Raw genomic sequence first — 14,675 nt, forward strand, 5'->3', positions numbered from 1 at the left:
TCACGATTCGCATCCATCTCTGATTCCATGTCTCCGTCGCCGATCAAGGGTCGACTGAACAATCCTGTCAATTTCACGATCAGGTGCGGCAGCCTCCCGTGTTTCTGCTTTTTTTTTCTATTCCTCGTGACTTTAATATCCTTTATTTCCACAAGCTCCCGCACCAGCTGGAATGGTCAACAAGAAAATCCAGCATAGAATGTTGCGAGTATATGCAGCTCGAAGAGCAGATATATACAGTTCAACCCAACGGAGCAGCAAACGATACAAAGCAAGCTGCCCGGCCCAAAACAAGAATCCGCCCCCAAACCACAGACCCCATTCATTTTACTAGAACGTACTGAATAAATAATCTCGACCGTCATGTTTTCTTCTTTTAAAAAACACACTAAGAAACTATGTGTCAGAGTGTCGCAAGAAGCTTTGTAATAAAAATGGTTGCACCTAACAGTCGAAGCAATAGCATTATAGGCAGGGGCGAAGCCAAGATGGGAAGGCAGAGGGGGAGGGGCTGGTGACCTCCTTCTTCCTTGCTCATCCCCCCCCCCCCCCCCCCTCCGTCATCAATGCCTCCAAAATTGGGGGGGGGAGGCTTCATGGCGTTTTGGTCAGTAGGGGGGCCGGAGCCCCGTAGCCCCCCTTAGATCCGCCCCTGATTACAGGAGGATAGGAAGAATGACATCACGGTTCACAAAGAAAGTGCCCGCAATAAAGTTCCAGCCATCGCCCTGGTTGAGCACGAAACGAGCACCGTTCCTGCTAAATCAGAATCCGCCCCCAAACAAGCCTGGAAGAATGGAACGACAACACGGGAGCTTGAGCTTGTTGGCCATGCATGCAGCACACCACTCATTCTGACATCGAATCGGCACCCTGAATCCCGACGGCTACCACTTGATCAGTGGTACGTATGGGGAGAAAGGCTAATTTGTTTACTTCCACATCTCACCTGCTGCGATCACATTGATCGCCGACCTTCACTAGTCAACCATGGCCCATGGCGGGTTTTCAACCTCCCTCTTGCCCATGACGAGGTGATAGGGGACGATGCGTGATCAACGGACCCTACCGGCTGGGGACCGTGAGAAAACAGACAGAGAAGTATACGAATGAAGACTATGGAGTTCACCGTGGTAGTTACACAAAGAATCAGATGTAACAATGACTTCATAAGCGAATTGTTAACTCGTACTCCCTCAGTTCAAAATTATAATTTTTCAAACCCTAGTAAGTTTGATCACTCTTATTATTCAAAAAATTTGTGCAAAATAGTCAAATTTAAGGCATTTTTGAAGAATTTTTATTACTAAAGCAAGCCGATAGCAAAAGTGATATTTGCACAAATTTTTGAATAAGATGAGTGCTCAAACTTGAGAAGAAAAAAAATGGTACAAATGAAAAAAAAGGTAGAACGATATATACAATTATAGAGTTTGATTGAAACAGATACAACCACTTCGTCGAAATAGTTGTAGTTGTGGGGTGCCATGTTTGCATGTCGTAGCTGCAAAGACACGGGCCGCGGGTCTCGCCCGCTCGGCCTCGCTTGCATGGGCCTCGGAAAACGGGCTGCAGCCCAGCTTCTCTATCAGGGCACTTCAGGCCCAAGAAAACCTGGAAGTCCTGGCCTGCTACGTCTGACCGTGAGTTTGCAATTTGTTCAGACTCTGAGCGTGCGTGAGTCTGCAAGCAGGTTTCACTCATACAAATAACTTCTTCAGAGAACAGACATAGCATGGTAGTGGCACAAAGAGAATAGATGCATAACGACTTCATCGTTAATCAAATTGTCAACAGCTGGATGGATAGTAAAAAGTACGGTAGTACAATTGTAGTCTGAAACTGAAAATACGAGCAGGTACAGATAGAACTGCTGATGAGTCTCAAACTAGAATTGCATTGCATGCACCTCGTATGAATGAATGTCCCTATGCCCCGACGACCTTCACCCTGAGCTCGCCGAGAACCGACGGGAACTTCTGCACCAACTGAACAAAACCATCGGTCAGCACGGCTTTCTTGAAGTTCTTCTCGTCCGCAAAGAAGTTGACGCACTTCTTCCTCAGCTCCGGGCAGTTGTACGTCTCGGCACAGGCCAAAATAGTAGCAATCGTTTCAGTGGACACAACATCCCACAGCTTCCTGGCACACAGGAGCTTCAGGCGGTCCAGTGCGTAGCGGTCGGCCGCGGCGAGCAGGTCTCGAAGGTTCTCGGTCGCAGTTGTGAGCAAGCCATCTGCCGGAAATGTGTCGGTGTAGATGAATCGAAGCATGAGCTTGAACGTCGCGGGCGCGATGTCGTGCAAGACGATGGATGCCATCTTGGCGTCCGCCATGGATCCCAGGAGCTGCGCCTTGAACACCGGAGAGCGGGCGGCGAGCACCGCCCGGTGAGCGGGGAACTCCTCGCCGCCGACGGCGAACGACACGTCGGAGCCGTCCGCGGAATCCAGCAGGGCGCCGAGTTGGCTCCGTATGTCGGAGGGCGGGACGTCGTCTAAGGCCAGTCTCAGTATCTAGATTGAAATTTTAAGAACTGTGCTAGTAGAGTGTCATCATCATGACCCTACTTTCATATTTCATGACACTCCTCTCTTCTCTCTCCTCATACTATTGGTAGGAGTTAACAAATTTAATGTCATGACACTTTTATGACACTTCCACTGAAATTGGCCTAAGGGACGTCGGTCACAACCTTGACCACGCACGTGATGACGAAGGATCCGTCAGTGAGGCAGAGCGACCCGAGGACGCTTCGCTCCACGAACAGCGGCCAACCCCGATCACTCTTGGAGGAGCCCTTTGGTGTGTAGATGTGAGCGCACCTTTTTCTATGGGACGAGGATGATGAAGCGCCGTCTCGGTCGTCCACCATGACGAAGGCCTCGAAGACAGCTAGGGCGTCGTCGGCTTCGCTCAGATGATTGAGAAAGAGAGAGAGGTGCTCGGCCTCGTCTTTCTTCTTCCGTCGCCCGCGGGGGAAGCATTCGATCCTCCAGAGGTGCCCCCCAGCGGAGATGTCGCCGGAGCAGACGACGTGGTCGATGGCGACGTGCTTCGTCTCCTCGAAGTTGAGCTTGAACTGATGCGTGAAGCTACAGGAGTCGATCATGTTGGTGCTCATCTTTGCAGTAGTTGGACGGGATTGGATTGCAGAATGAATGAGATTGGGTGCGCTACGACCTGGGAGTAGTACTTGCTCCTTCTACATATACATCTCATGATCTCAGTGTGTACACAATGCAAGGAGCCTGGCCATTGGAGATCCGAGCCGCGGAAGGAGAGGTCGTCGATCTCGGAACAAGAAACGACGACGTAGTAATGATCGAAATAAAGGGATCGAGGAGAGATGGTCGCCTCGTGTTCCTTTTCACACGAGTAAACCAAACATGCTCTCTAATGTGTTGCCATTGATGAATAGCACATTAACACGTGCGGGAAGATGACTGGAGCTCGTGTCGACTGTGTGCGCTCCTAGCTTCAGTCCGTGGGCCCCGTACGTCCGCAGTGGCACAGCCGCCAGGCCGCTGCTCCGTTTCAACGAACTGTCGACCTCACCTCTCATGATTCCCAACTGGAAGAAGTCCTTCGGTGCCGGTGGTGGTATGTTCAGGCGGCCAGCGGAGCAGCAAAGAAAGCAAGCTGCCCGGCCCAAAACAAGAAGCGGCTAACAAAGCAAACGTGACGACAGCGGGGGGACACACCGTCGTTCCTCTCGATTCTTCCTCATCTACAGTAGAAAAGGGCGAACCGAGAGTGAACTTGATTCCGGCGGCGATTTCGCTGGTTCCCCCTTGCCTCCGGGGGCCTCGTTGGCTCTGGAGGTTGGGGGGACCTCGATTTCGCCGTGCGGTCTACATACCCGTATCTATTAGGAGTGTTTTTAGTAGATTAGGGTTGTTTCTTCCTTTTCCGGTGCTGTGGAGAGGACCTGTGTACCGGTGCTTGTGCTGCTCCGACGGACGACGACGAGGTGGTGAGGATGTCTTCCATTTGGTCTTTGATGGGAGCTTCTTTGCTGTTCTCGGTTTCCCTGTCTCCGTTTTCTGTGACAGTTCAAGGTTAGGGTTAGGGTTCCAATCTCTTACGAGCTTCTCTTGCATGGGGTTTGCTGTTGGGAAATGGGTTTCTGTGTTGTTCCATGAGCGTGGGTTGCATAGCAACATATTCATATGCAGGGGCTTTGACTTTGGCGAGCTTCTTTTTGTTCCTTTCCTCTGCGCCGATTTTCAAATCCTCTGTGTTCTTTCTTGGGTTGCTTGTGCTTCCCATGTCTTTGGCGGCGCAAAATCTGTTTTCTACATCAGGCCTGCTGCTTGGTGGAGTTTCGGTGCTTTTGCTGGTGATGTGTTCATCGGAATATTTTGCTGCTACTCCTTGGTTCATCGGAGGAGCTTTATGTCCCAGCTCGAATTGGATTCGGGTTGGTTGCTTGTTCCCACCTTCGGTGGTTCAGTTACCCTTTTGGGTTCTTCGTCGCCCGGCGACGTGGGATTCCTGGAGGTCCTTGATGCGTCGGATCCCTCGTTGCCTGTCGATTGTTTGCCGGCTCGTTCAGCGTTTCAACAGCATGTTGTTCCTGACATGCCACTCAAGACGGCGCCAAAAAAACTTGTTCTTCGCCAGGGAGGTGGTCGGCATCAAGCTGGGAGCTCAGGCCGCCGGCGGCGAGAACGACCGGGAGTGCTCAAGGACTGGAATGTACTTACTTTTTCTTTTAAGGATGTCTTTGCACTTTGGGCTGTAATCACCGAATATTAAAGAATGAAATCCCGGTTTTCTAAAAAAAAAGCAAACGTGACGACAAACCCACAACAAGCCAGAGCGCGCACTTGACTGAAATCTGAATAAATAATCTATATTTATTATACTATAAAAGTTGAAATAATTCTTTTTTCATCAAGATTAAGCATAGTACCCCTCACGGAGGTTCCACTTGTCAGGTCAAAGATTTGACGAAAGGGGATATGGACCCACGAAATTAATTGAAGGAAAATATTTCCACTAAAATTCTAATTCTTTTTACACCATGAGCATTCATCTACCCACCTCCAATGCATTTTACTTTCTTTTGGCACACATTTTACTTTCTTTTTCACATGTATTTACCATAATTTATGTCATTATTTGTTTTGAAAGGATAATAATTGACATCATTATTTTATGGAATGACACATAATTCGCGTTATTATTTTAATTGTAAGGATAATAATTGATATCATTGTTTCATGAAAGAATAAATAAGACGTGTATTGTTTTTGGAAGGAAAATAAATGACATTCATGCATAATAGTTGCTTGGTAGAAGGGAAATTAAACGTGCGCCATCTCTACTTTAGTATAAAAAACGAACAAAATAATGGATTAGAGTACAGCAAGAGGCTTTGTAAATAAAATGGTTGCACCTCACATAATAATGAGAAGTATAGGAAGACTATGGTCTATGGAGATGCGCCATGGTAGTGACAAAAAGAATCAGATGTAACAACGACTGTTATATTAACTCGTCAATAGTAAAAAAAAATATGGCAAAAAGGTAGGACGAAAAAGTTGTAGAATCCTTGATATTCAAAATTGTTGTTTTTCAAGAGAACTAGCTACATGTAGGTTGCCATGCGTGCATATGTCTCTACGCCCCGACCTTCTCCCTGAGCTCAGCAAGAACCGACGGGAACTCGTACACCAGCTGAACAAAACCATCTGTCAGCACGACTTTCTTGAAGTTCTTCTCGTTCGCAAAAAAGTCGATGCACTTCTTCTTCAGCTCCGGGCAGTTGTACATCTCGGCACAGGCCAGAGTAACACCAATCCTGTCAACGGACACATTGTCCCATAGCTTCCTGGCACACAGTAGCTTCAAGCGGTCCAGCGCGTAGCGGTCGGCTGCCGCGAGTAGATCCTGAACCATCTCTGCCGTAGGGCCTCCAAGCTCGTTATCATATTTGTCTTCATGGTCATGCAGATCGTCAGTGTAGATGAACCGAAGCATGACCTTGAACGTCGCGGGCGCGATGTCGTGCAAGGTGATGGATGCCATCCTGGCATCCGCCATGGATCCGAGGAGCAGCGCCTTAAAGACCGGCGAGCGGGCGGCGAGCACCACCCGATGGGCAGGGAACTCCTCGCCGCCGACGAGGAACGACACGTCGGAGCCGTCCGCGGAATCCAGCAGGCGGCCGAGGTGGCGCCCGATGTCGGATGGCGGGACGTCCACGGGGTCGACGGTGACCACGCACACGATCGTCGCCCGGCCGTCGGTGACGTAGCGAGACTCGAGATCGCTTCGCTTCACGAACTGGGGGTGTCCCCACGAGTCGTAACCCTCGGGTGGGAAAACCTTCACGCAGCTCTCGTGGGACGAAGATGGCTCGCCGTCTCTTCCCTTCATGGAGGCGTCGAAGATAGCTCTGACGTTTTTGGATTCGCTCATGAGCTGAAGATAAATGCCTAGGTACTCGCCATTATCCTCTTTGCTGTACCCGCGCGGGTAGCAGATGATCCTCCAGCGGTGCCCTCCGGCGGAGAAGTTCTTGGAGCAGACATACTCGCCGATGACGAGGTTCTTGGTTCCCGAGTAGTCGAGATTGAACTCGAAGGAGCCAGAGTCCGACGACATCTTGACACGGACAGGGAACTTGCGCCGACGACGACGGTGCTGCGGCGCCCAGCGCGGTCGCTGAGGCCGAGCCTCAGCGCGGGGAGAGCGCGGCGCGGGCGGGGGTGGAGGGTGAGCGTGCTGCGCGGATGAGGAGCAGGAGCCGGCGGCGGCGCTTCGGGGCGTAGTGGATTACTGGATTAGGGAAGGGGTGGAGGGCGAGCACGCCGCGCGGATCCAATTCTCAATTTGTGGAAGGGGGGGGGGGGGGGGGGCGTAATACCGACCTGATTGGGGGGCGTAATACCGACCTGATTTTAGGGGATAAAATACGGGATTTGTAAATTCTGTCAGAAATTCCCCATCTGATTCCGTCCCGTTTTGACGGATTTTTCTGTATTTTTCTGATTTCATTTTTCCCCTAAACATACGGTATTTGACGGTAAGTTTGTTGTCTCATAAGATTATATATTTGAGTAATGCTGCCTTATATATTTTTTCGCTTTGTTTTTGGAAAACATATATATATGATGAATCAATATTTATCTTAAACTTCGTGACGTTTACTGATTGACTTTTATGACGAATCAACGTTTCATCAAAATATAGCACTAGACTAGTTTATGATGATTTTTTGTTGGCCTTAATGACAAATATTTTCTTTTTGTCACTAAACCATAATGCCCAATGCAAAACGTCACAAAAACACACTGCCATAATGATGAAAAGGTCCGATGTCACGAGGTATTCATCGCAGAAGGTGATATGTGTTGTAGTGTTTGATGAAAGAGAGAAAAAAATTGGTTTCATCAATCTTTTTCACCTAAATTCTAATACTTTTTATGGAAATGCTTCGACTAGGACGTCTAGCACCAATAAAAAATCGAACGCGAGTCTACATGCACCTTCTGGTGGCTTCTCCGTTAAAAAATAATAATCTAATCCTACGACCGCTCATCCTATCCCCACGTGAAAGCTGTCACCGAAGCCCAGCTCTCTAGCGCTGCCCCTCCGTGTCCAGCTTTCCTCGGCGAGCCCCGCGCGGCGCGGCGCATCAGCCGGCGGCGGCGGCGGCGGCAAGCTGGGAGCAAGGTGACGTGCGCGGGGGGTTGGAGGCCAGTGAGGAGCTCCGTGGAGGCGGCGGCACGCGAGGGCGGCATCGGGAGCCCCGAGGCGGCGGCGCACGAGGCCGGCGGCGAGCCCCGCGCTGGGTCGCCTCCTCGCCGACGCCTGCGTGCTCGCGTTCGCCGCTGTCCCTGCCGAGGTGCGCACCCGCCTCATCTTCCGCGACTGCCTGGGCAAGCGGAAGCCGCTGAAGAACGCGCTACGGGAGCTCCACCCCGTCATCCGCGGAGCTGAGGTCTACGTCCGCCACTGCCTCCAGCCGCGTGACAGCTGGTGGGCGCGCACCACCGCGCTCACGCTCGGTGCCGATTACGGGCGGCGGCGAGGGCGAGCTCCAGGCCGGCGGCTGCAGATCGGGGGCACAGGCCAGACTGCCAGAGTAGCACCAATCGTGTCAGCGCCTCAGCGGACACATCGTTCCACAGCCTCCTAGCACACAGGCGCTTCAGGCGGTCCACCGCGTAGCGGTCGGCTGCCGCGCGCAGATCCTGAACCATCTCTGCCGTATCTCTCTTGCATGCTGTGGTCACGTCGTCGTCGCCGTCCTTTGTTAACAAATCATGGCAGGTTCTCATTAGCTTATTCGGGCAGGTCAAGCTCAAGACAACGCGATACGTGCAGCAGGCAAGCTCCCCAGATCGGCGTATATATTGTAATCTGATCCTAATCTTTCTTCTTGCGTCCCCTGAAAAAAAAAAAGATCTTCTTGTGGGTTCCTCAGCCAGGGACCAAATCTTGGCATTGACTCGGCAGATGCCATTTTTTGCAGGAGCTAATCAGCGAGGATCACGTTGAGTTGTGCACGGAATCGTCTGCCCCTTCCTCGTCAGCTGGGGATACACCGGCGATCCGGTCAGCTCGTGCCGCCTCTATACCTTGAGCTCCCAGACACGAACGCATCAAGGTGTCAACGCCGGCGGACTCGTAGCCCGCGGGTAGCGGCGTCCTGGATCCGCATGCGTCACGGCCGGGGACAGGCCCCCGGCCGCCAGCTAGGGGACGACGAGGCGGCGCTCTCTCGATAAAACTAAGCCGGCGGGGTCGGCGCCACGGCGTGGAGGCGCGCGAAGCAGAGCACCACCCGGCGCGCAGCACGTCGGTTCCCCGGCGTCCTCACGCTGAGATCACCGTGGCGCCCCAGCACCCCTGCGGCTCGGTCCGCAGCGGAGAAGGACGCGCGCGAGACGGACGCCATACCAGCTTTGTCCAGGCGTTTGAGGTCCAAGAAAATCTGGTAAAGTCGCATAAGGTCTCGGCTTGCTACGTCTGTCTATTCCAGTTTGATTTTTTTTTAAAAAAAAGTTTGGTTTACACCCTTCAACTATCACAAAAATCAATTTTCAATCTTTAACTACGAAACCAGACAATATAGGCCATCCAACTGTCAAAACTGGATAAATTTGGCCATGGAGTGGTTTTGAAGCTGATTTTTCATTTTGTGAAAATTAAAAAATTTCAATTTTACACTAAAAATTTATAAGTAATTCATTTTAAGTCAAAAAATTATGAAATGGGTATCAAAAGTTTTGTAAAAATATAACCTATCTATTATCACATGACTTGTGAGCTATTCAGATCTAATTTTTTTATGTTCATAATATTTAGTTGCTTGTAGTTATGCCTATTATTTTTAATAACTAAGATTCAAATGGAGCAATAATATATATGTTACATTTTTAGAAATATTTTAGTACTAGTTTCATATTTTTCTGATTTAAAGTAAATTAGTTTTGATTTTTTAGATCTAATTAGATTTATTTAATTTTTTTTTAGAAAATGCAAAACCACCTTCAAAACCACCCAAGGGCCAAATTTGCCTGGTTTTGACAGTTGGATGACCTATATTGTCCGGTTTAGTAGTTGTGATGAAGGTTGAAAATCAGACTTTTTGCGATAGTTCGCGGGTAAAAATTGGACTTTTCTCCTTTTTTTCACACAGACTGCGAGCCTGCAAGCAAAAACAGAAGAATCACATGCAAACAAATTCATGAGAAAGCAGACACAGAAGTATAATACGATCAAAAGCTATGAAGATTCAGTATGGTAGTGTCACAAAGAGAATCATCAGATGCATGGCAACTTCATCATTGAGCTAAGTTCAAACGATTAGAGGACATATAATTGTAGTCTGAAACTACGAAGGACTTCATCAGGTACAAATCTTTCAAAAAAAAAAGACTTCATCAGGTACAGATCCAACTACTACTGATGAGTCTCAAAATAGAACTACATGCGCCGCATATGCATGTCCCTACACCCTGACCTTCATCCTCAGCTCAGCAAGGATCGACGGGAATTTCAGCACCAACTGAGCAAAATCGTCGGTCAGCACAGCCTTCTTGAAGTTCTTCTCATCCGCAAAGAAATCGATGCATCTCTTCTGCAGCTCCGGGCAGTTGTACATTTCAGCACAAGCCAGAGTACTAGCAACTGTATCCACAGAGATGTTATCCCACAGCTTGCTAGCACATAGAAGCTTCAGATGGTCCAGTGCGTAGCGGTCGGCCGCGGCGAGCAGATCTTGAAGCTTCTTTGTTGCATGGCCTCTAAGTCCAAGCTCATCATCATCATGATCATCATCGTCGTCTTCATCTGAATCTGCATCATTGTCGTCGTCATCTTCGTCTTCATCTTGAAGCAGATCGTCAGTGTACCTGAACCGAAGCATGACCTTGAACATCGCGGGCGCGATGTCATGCAAGGTGATGGATGCCATCTTGGCGTCCGCCATGGATCCCAGTAGTTGCGCCTTGAAGATCGGTGAGCGGGGAACTCCTCGCCGTTGACGATGAATGAAACGTCGGAACCGTCCTCGGAATCCAACAGGACGCCAAGGTCGCTGCGTATGTCGGAGGGCGGGACGTCCAGGGGGCCGCCGTCTCGCAAGACGATGACCACGCACATGATCGTCGCCCGGCCGTTGGTGCCGTAGAGTAACTCGAGATCGCTTCACTTCACGAAGCGGTGCCAAGTGTTACAGAAGCACCAAATTAAAACTCTAAATTAAGTGTAATGACTGTCATTTAAACACATCAGACGCATTAGCTTAATGGTTTAATTTGACAGTTCTTTCTCAACCCACGCACGATCGAAACAACACCATTAGTCCCACACGAAGGTGAGCGTAGATGGTACAAGTACGACAATACTTGAAAATACAATACATACTATGAAACATTAAGTTTTACAACTCAGAATTTAGTCCTGAAATAATTTGCAAACGGGGTCAATCACATAATTAATTTACAAGTCCAACTGTAAAGTAAACAAGGGTCTAGGTAAACATAAAACCCGACACTACGGTAAGAGACCACACACTTTTGCAATCGGTAGTCAGTCTAAGCATCTGGACCGGCAACCTCCCAACCGTCCGCTTCAAGGCGGATAAACTTGGCGCAGCAAGGGTAGAAATCTACGCTTGCATGGTCTGAAATAATTGTGGCAACAAACTCTGAGCAACTAATACTCAGCAAGACTTACCCGACTATGGGTATACTTAGCTCAATATCTAGACATGCAAGACTTTTGGCTGGTGAGTTTGTTTTGCTTAAAAACATTAAAAGTGGATCCTTATTTTCAAGATTTTGTATAGCATAACCATCACTAGCATTTTTCTACATAGAGCAAACATGGCAGGTTATTGAATAACAAATCAGAGTAAGCATCATCATATGTAATACATATTCCACATCTCATTACTACGATGTGACAAAGAGATCAAGGCTCTCATATCCGCGAGATACGGCAAATCGATTCGATTTAACCTTACAAGATGGACATAACCAACACGGTACGCATATGTCCCGTCGGACCACATGCACTAACCATTCCCCTCCCTGCCTCGAACTACAGAACCGCCCCACTACATATAGTCAGCCGAGCTCAACGAGAGACCACCAAAAGTAAATACATGCATCTCCAATTCTCCGCGACTACTCGACTCGCCCTAAGGGGTGGTGGTGAAGTTCTGTACCTTCGAAATAAGGCAGTACTAGGCTTACCGGTTTCGACTACTTCCTACTTCCGGCATGCGGTTAGTACAGTTCAATCCCCGATCAGCACTGCCAACAACGGTACGGTTCTTAATTGACACAGACGGCTAACATTCCCCGCCCGGTCTCCAATTTCATCTCCTTCCATTCTTGACTTCAGTAGCTCATATATAAAATATAAAGACATACTATATCTCGCGAGTAACAGGAAATTACTCGAGTCCTACCGAGTCCTATTTAGCATGGCAAGGGTATCGACCTACACATACTAGTATGGACTCAAGGGAACCTAAGGATCATGCAACTAGAGTTCCAAATAATTTTTAAAAATGTAATGCACAAATAATAGATACATATATAGATGTCATAAATTTAAATTATTGGATAATGCACCGGGGCTTACCCTCGAGCTGCTGCTCAAAGCTAGGGTCAACTGGGCCTTGGGCCGAGTCCTTGTGAACCTCCTTTTGGGCTTGCTCCTGCCGATCCCGGGGCTCCGCAATCACCTCATATACAACCTCCTCCGCTGCAGCTGCTACACGTATGTATATGATATGAGTGAATGCAAATATGATTTTTCAATTTTTGAACACCCGATATCCAAAAACAATCGCTATGCCTTAACTTCCCTAAGTACTACATGTCAAAACAAAAGCTAATCCAACTGGTTCTATGTTTTTAGCATGCTCCTAACTCCAATTATGCATTTAACAAGTTAGAAAAGTATTTTATTAAACATAAATAAAACTGTATATAAAAATTGTCAAACAGCACATTTCATTGTTCTATCATGTAGAGCATGAAGATACGGAGCTAACAAAATTGATTTGTATTTTTCTGATTTTTCTGTAATTTTTTATGCATTTTACAAGCACTGCTGCTCAGTGTTGATAGGAAGTTCCGACCCAGTTGAAGGAAATTCTGACAATCGTCGGAAGTTTTGGGTAAGTTCCGACAAAAGGTCCTCAGTTTACCCAAATTAATTCGTAGGAAGTTCCGACAAAAGTGTAGGAAGTTTCGACAAGCACGTTTTCAGCCAAAAACAGAAATCGCCAATAATAAAAATCCTTCTTGGGGAAAAACTAACCAACCAAAATCGAAACCCTTTTAGATTCTAGCTAAGGGATGCATATAGAGACGATTGACCAAGAGAAATCACTTAGAACCTCCCAGGAAGATAGATCGGGTCGGCAAGTTTGTATACCTAGAACTAGCTTTTTCTTGCACGAAGAACTTGAAATCAAAAGCACCTCGGGGGAGGAGCATGTGGAGGAGAAGGTGCTCCGCGCTATCTTGAAGCCTCCTTGGCCTTGAGATCGATTTGGGATGGAGGATTTGGACTCCAGGGCATTAGAGAGAGAGAGGGAGCTCATGAGGGATAGGGAGAGCTCGTGAGGGAAGGAGAGGGAGAGAGTGAACGCGAGGGAGAGAGGGAGAGTGAGCTGTGAGGGGGGAGAGAGAATGAGATTCCTGTTTTAATGATTGTGGGGTCAATTAGGTCATACAGGTTCGACCAGTCTGACCGGTTACTCACACCGATCGGACCGATCCGGCCCGAGCTGACAGAAAAATTTCATCTTGTGGTTTATTGCGTAAGTTTAAAACAAATAGCCGTGATTAAATTTAAATATAGGTAATTAACACCAGAGGTGTTACAGTAAGCCTCGGGTGGAAAAACGTCCAGGGTCCTCTTTGCGTCGGATGTAGATGGAGTGCCGTCTCTTCCCATCACGAAGACACTAAAGATGGCTTTGACGTTTTTGGATTTGCTCATGAGCTCAAGGTAAATTGATAAGTACTCGCTATTGTCCTCTTTCCTGAGTTGATCCTCCAGAGGTGCCCTCCGGCGGAGAAGTTCTTGGAGTAGACAGCCTCGCCGATGGCGAGGTTCTTGGTTCCCGAATAGTCGAGTTTGAACTCGACGACAGAGCCAGACTCCGACGACATCTTGACACGAACAGGGCACCTGCGCGTTTGTAGGGTGAAGTGGTGAAATCGGGCACCGTCAAAATTGGACGCCTCTATATATTTAGTGGGCAGGCTAGTAGTGCTTGTGGCCCGCCGGACTCAAGTAGTCTTGGCCGAAAACGGAGCATGGAAGTCTAGGATCTGAAAGGCTTTTCTAGTGGGTTCAGAGTTCAGAGATATGGAAGGAGAAGTTGCGAGTTGTTGAGTTGGCTGGATGGCGTGAGCATCTTCACCAGTCTCCCTCTCTCTGGTAGTTTCCCAAAATCTAACACTTTTTCCAATAATTTATTGGGTTGTCCTAATATTTCATCCCAACTCTCCTCTAATAAAAGGTGAATTTTGGCTCTGCTAATATATTAGTTGTATTGGGAGAAGGTTATCTGAGAACTGTAAAAGCATCTCTCTCAGTAATATATGAAAGTGGTATTGGGACATTGCAATACTATCTTTAGAGCATCTACAAGAGTTCTTTATTTATCTTCTCCATCCTTATTTTTTAGAAAAAGGCAAAAAAACACACTCTCCAATGGTTTCCCATCTCCTAACAATTAGTAAATTGGGCTCCCTTGTGCGTAAAAATACGCACCCCTCGCGGCTCCCAATCGCCCTCCCTCACGACGTTTCTCGCGGAATTTTTCTTGTGGGGCCACAAACTTCTCATTTTTAGGACTAAAAATAAGAAACTATTGGAGATATATTTTTTTGCCTCCCCGTATCTATTTTGGGAGTTGGCAAACAACAAAATTTTGTGAGTATTTTTTAGAAACTCTTGGAGATGCTTATTAGAGAACTGCTGGAAATGCTCTACGTTGTCGTTGGCACTATATCATCGCTCCTTTAGTCTTTTCCACTAAAAACTAGATCCAACATGTATTATTGATGGTTGGATCCAAATTATACAGTAAGAATCGAACACCAAGACTATATCGTAACCTAAACGGACTCGATCATGATGAGAACGTAAAAACATAATAAAATCCATATTAAGAAATCAAT

General features: G+C 47.8%; 2 protein-coding genes and 1 pseudogene across 2 annotated transcripts; all 3 read right to left on the reverse strand.

Moving 5' to 3' along the window:
• Positions 1-1,928: 1,928 nt before the first annotated feature.
• LOC120713545 (BTB/POZ and MATH domain-containing protein 2-like) lies at positions 1,929-3,124 on the reverse strand. Its single transcript, XM_039999482.1, has 2 exons — positions 2,696-3,124; positions 1,929-2,516 (listed from the first exon to the last, which is right to left on the reverse strand). The coding sequence occupies exons 1-2, from the start codon at positions 3,122-3,124 to the stop codon at positions 1,929-1,931; spliced, it is 1,017 nt and encodes a 338-aa protein (XP_039855416.1).
• Positions 3,125-5,628: 2,504 nt separating this feature from the next.
• Positions 5,629-6,778, reverse strand: LOC120713546 (BTB/POZ and MATH domain-containing protein 2-like). The gene has a single exon (XM_039999483.1). The coding sequence runs from the start codon at positions 6,613-6,615 to the stop codon at positions 5,629-5,631; it is 987 nt and encodes a 328-aa protein (XP_039855417.1). The 5' UTR covers positions 6,616-6,778.
• A 3,181-nt stretch (positions 6,779-9,959) lies between these two features.
• Positions 9,960-13,658, reverse strand: LOC120713547 (annotated as a pseudogene).
• Positions 13,659-14,675: the final 1,017 nt, after the last annotated feature.

The sequence above is a fragment of the Panicum virgatum genome, chromosome 6K, assembly GCF_016808335.1.
Source record: "Panicum virgatum strain AP13 chromosome 6K, P.virgatum_v5, whole genome shotgun sequence".
NCBI classification, from domain to species: Eukaryota; Viridiplantae; Streptophyta; class Magnoliopsida; order Poales; family Poaceae; genus Panicum; species Panicum virgatum.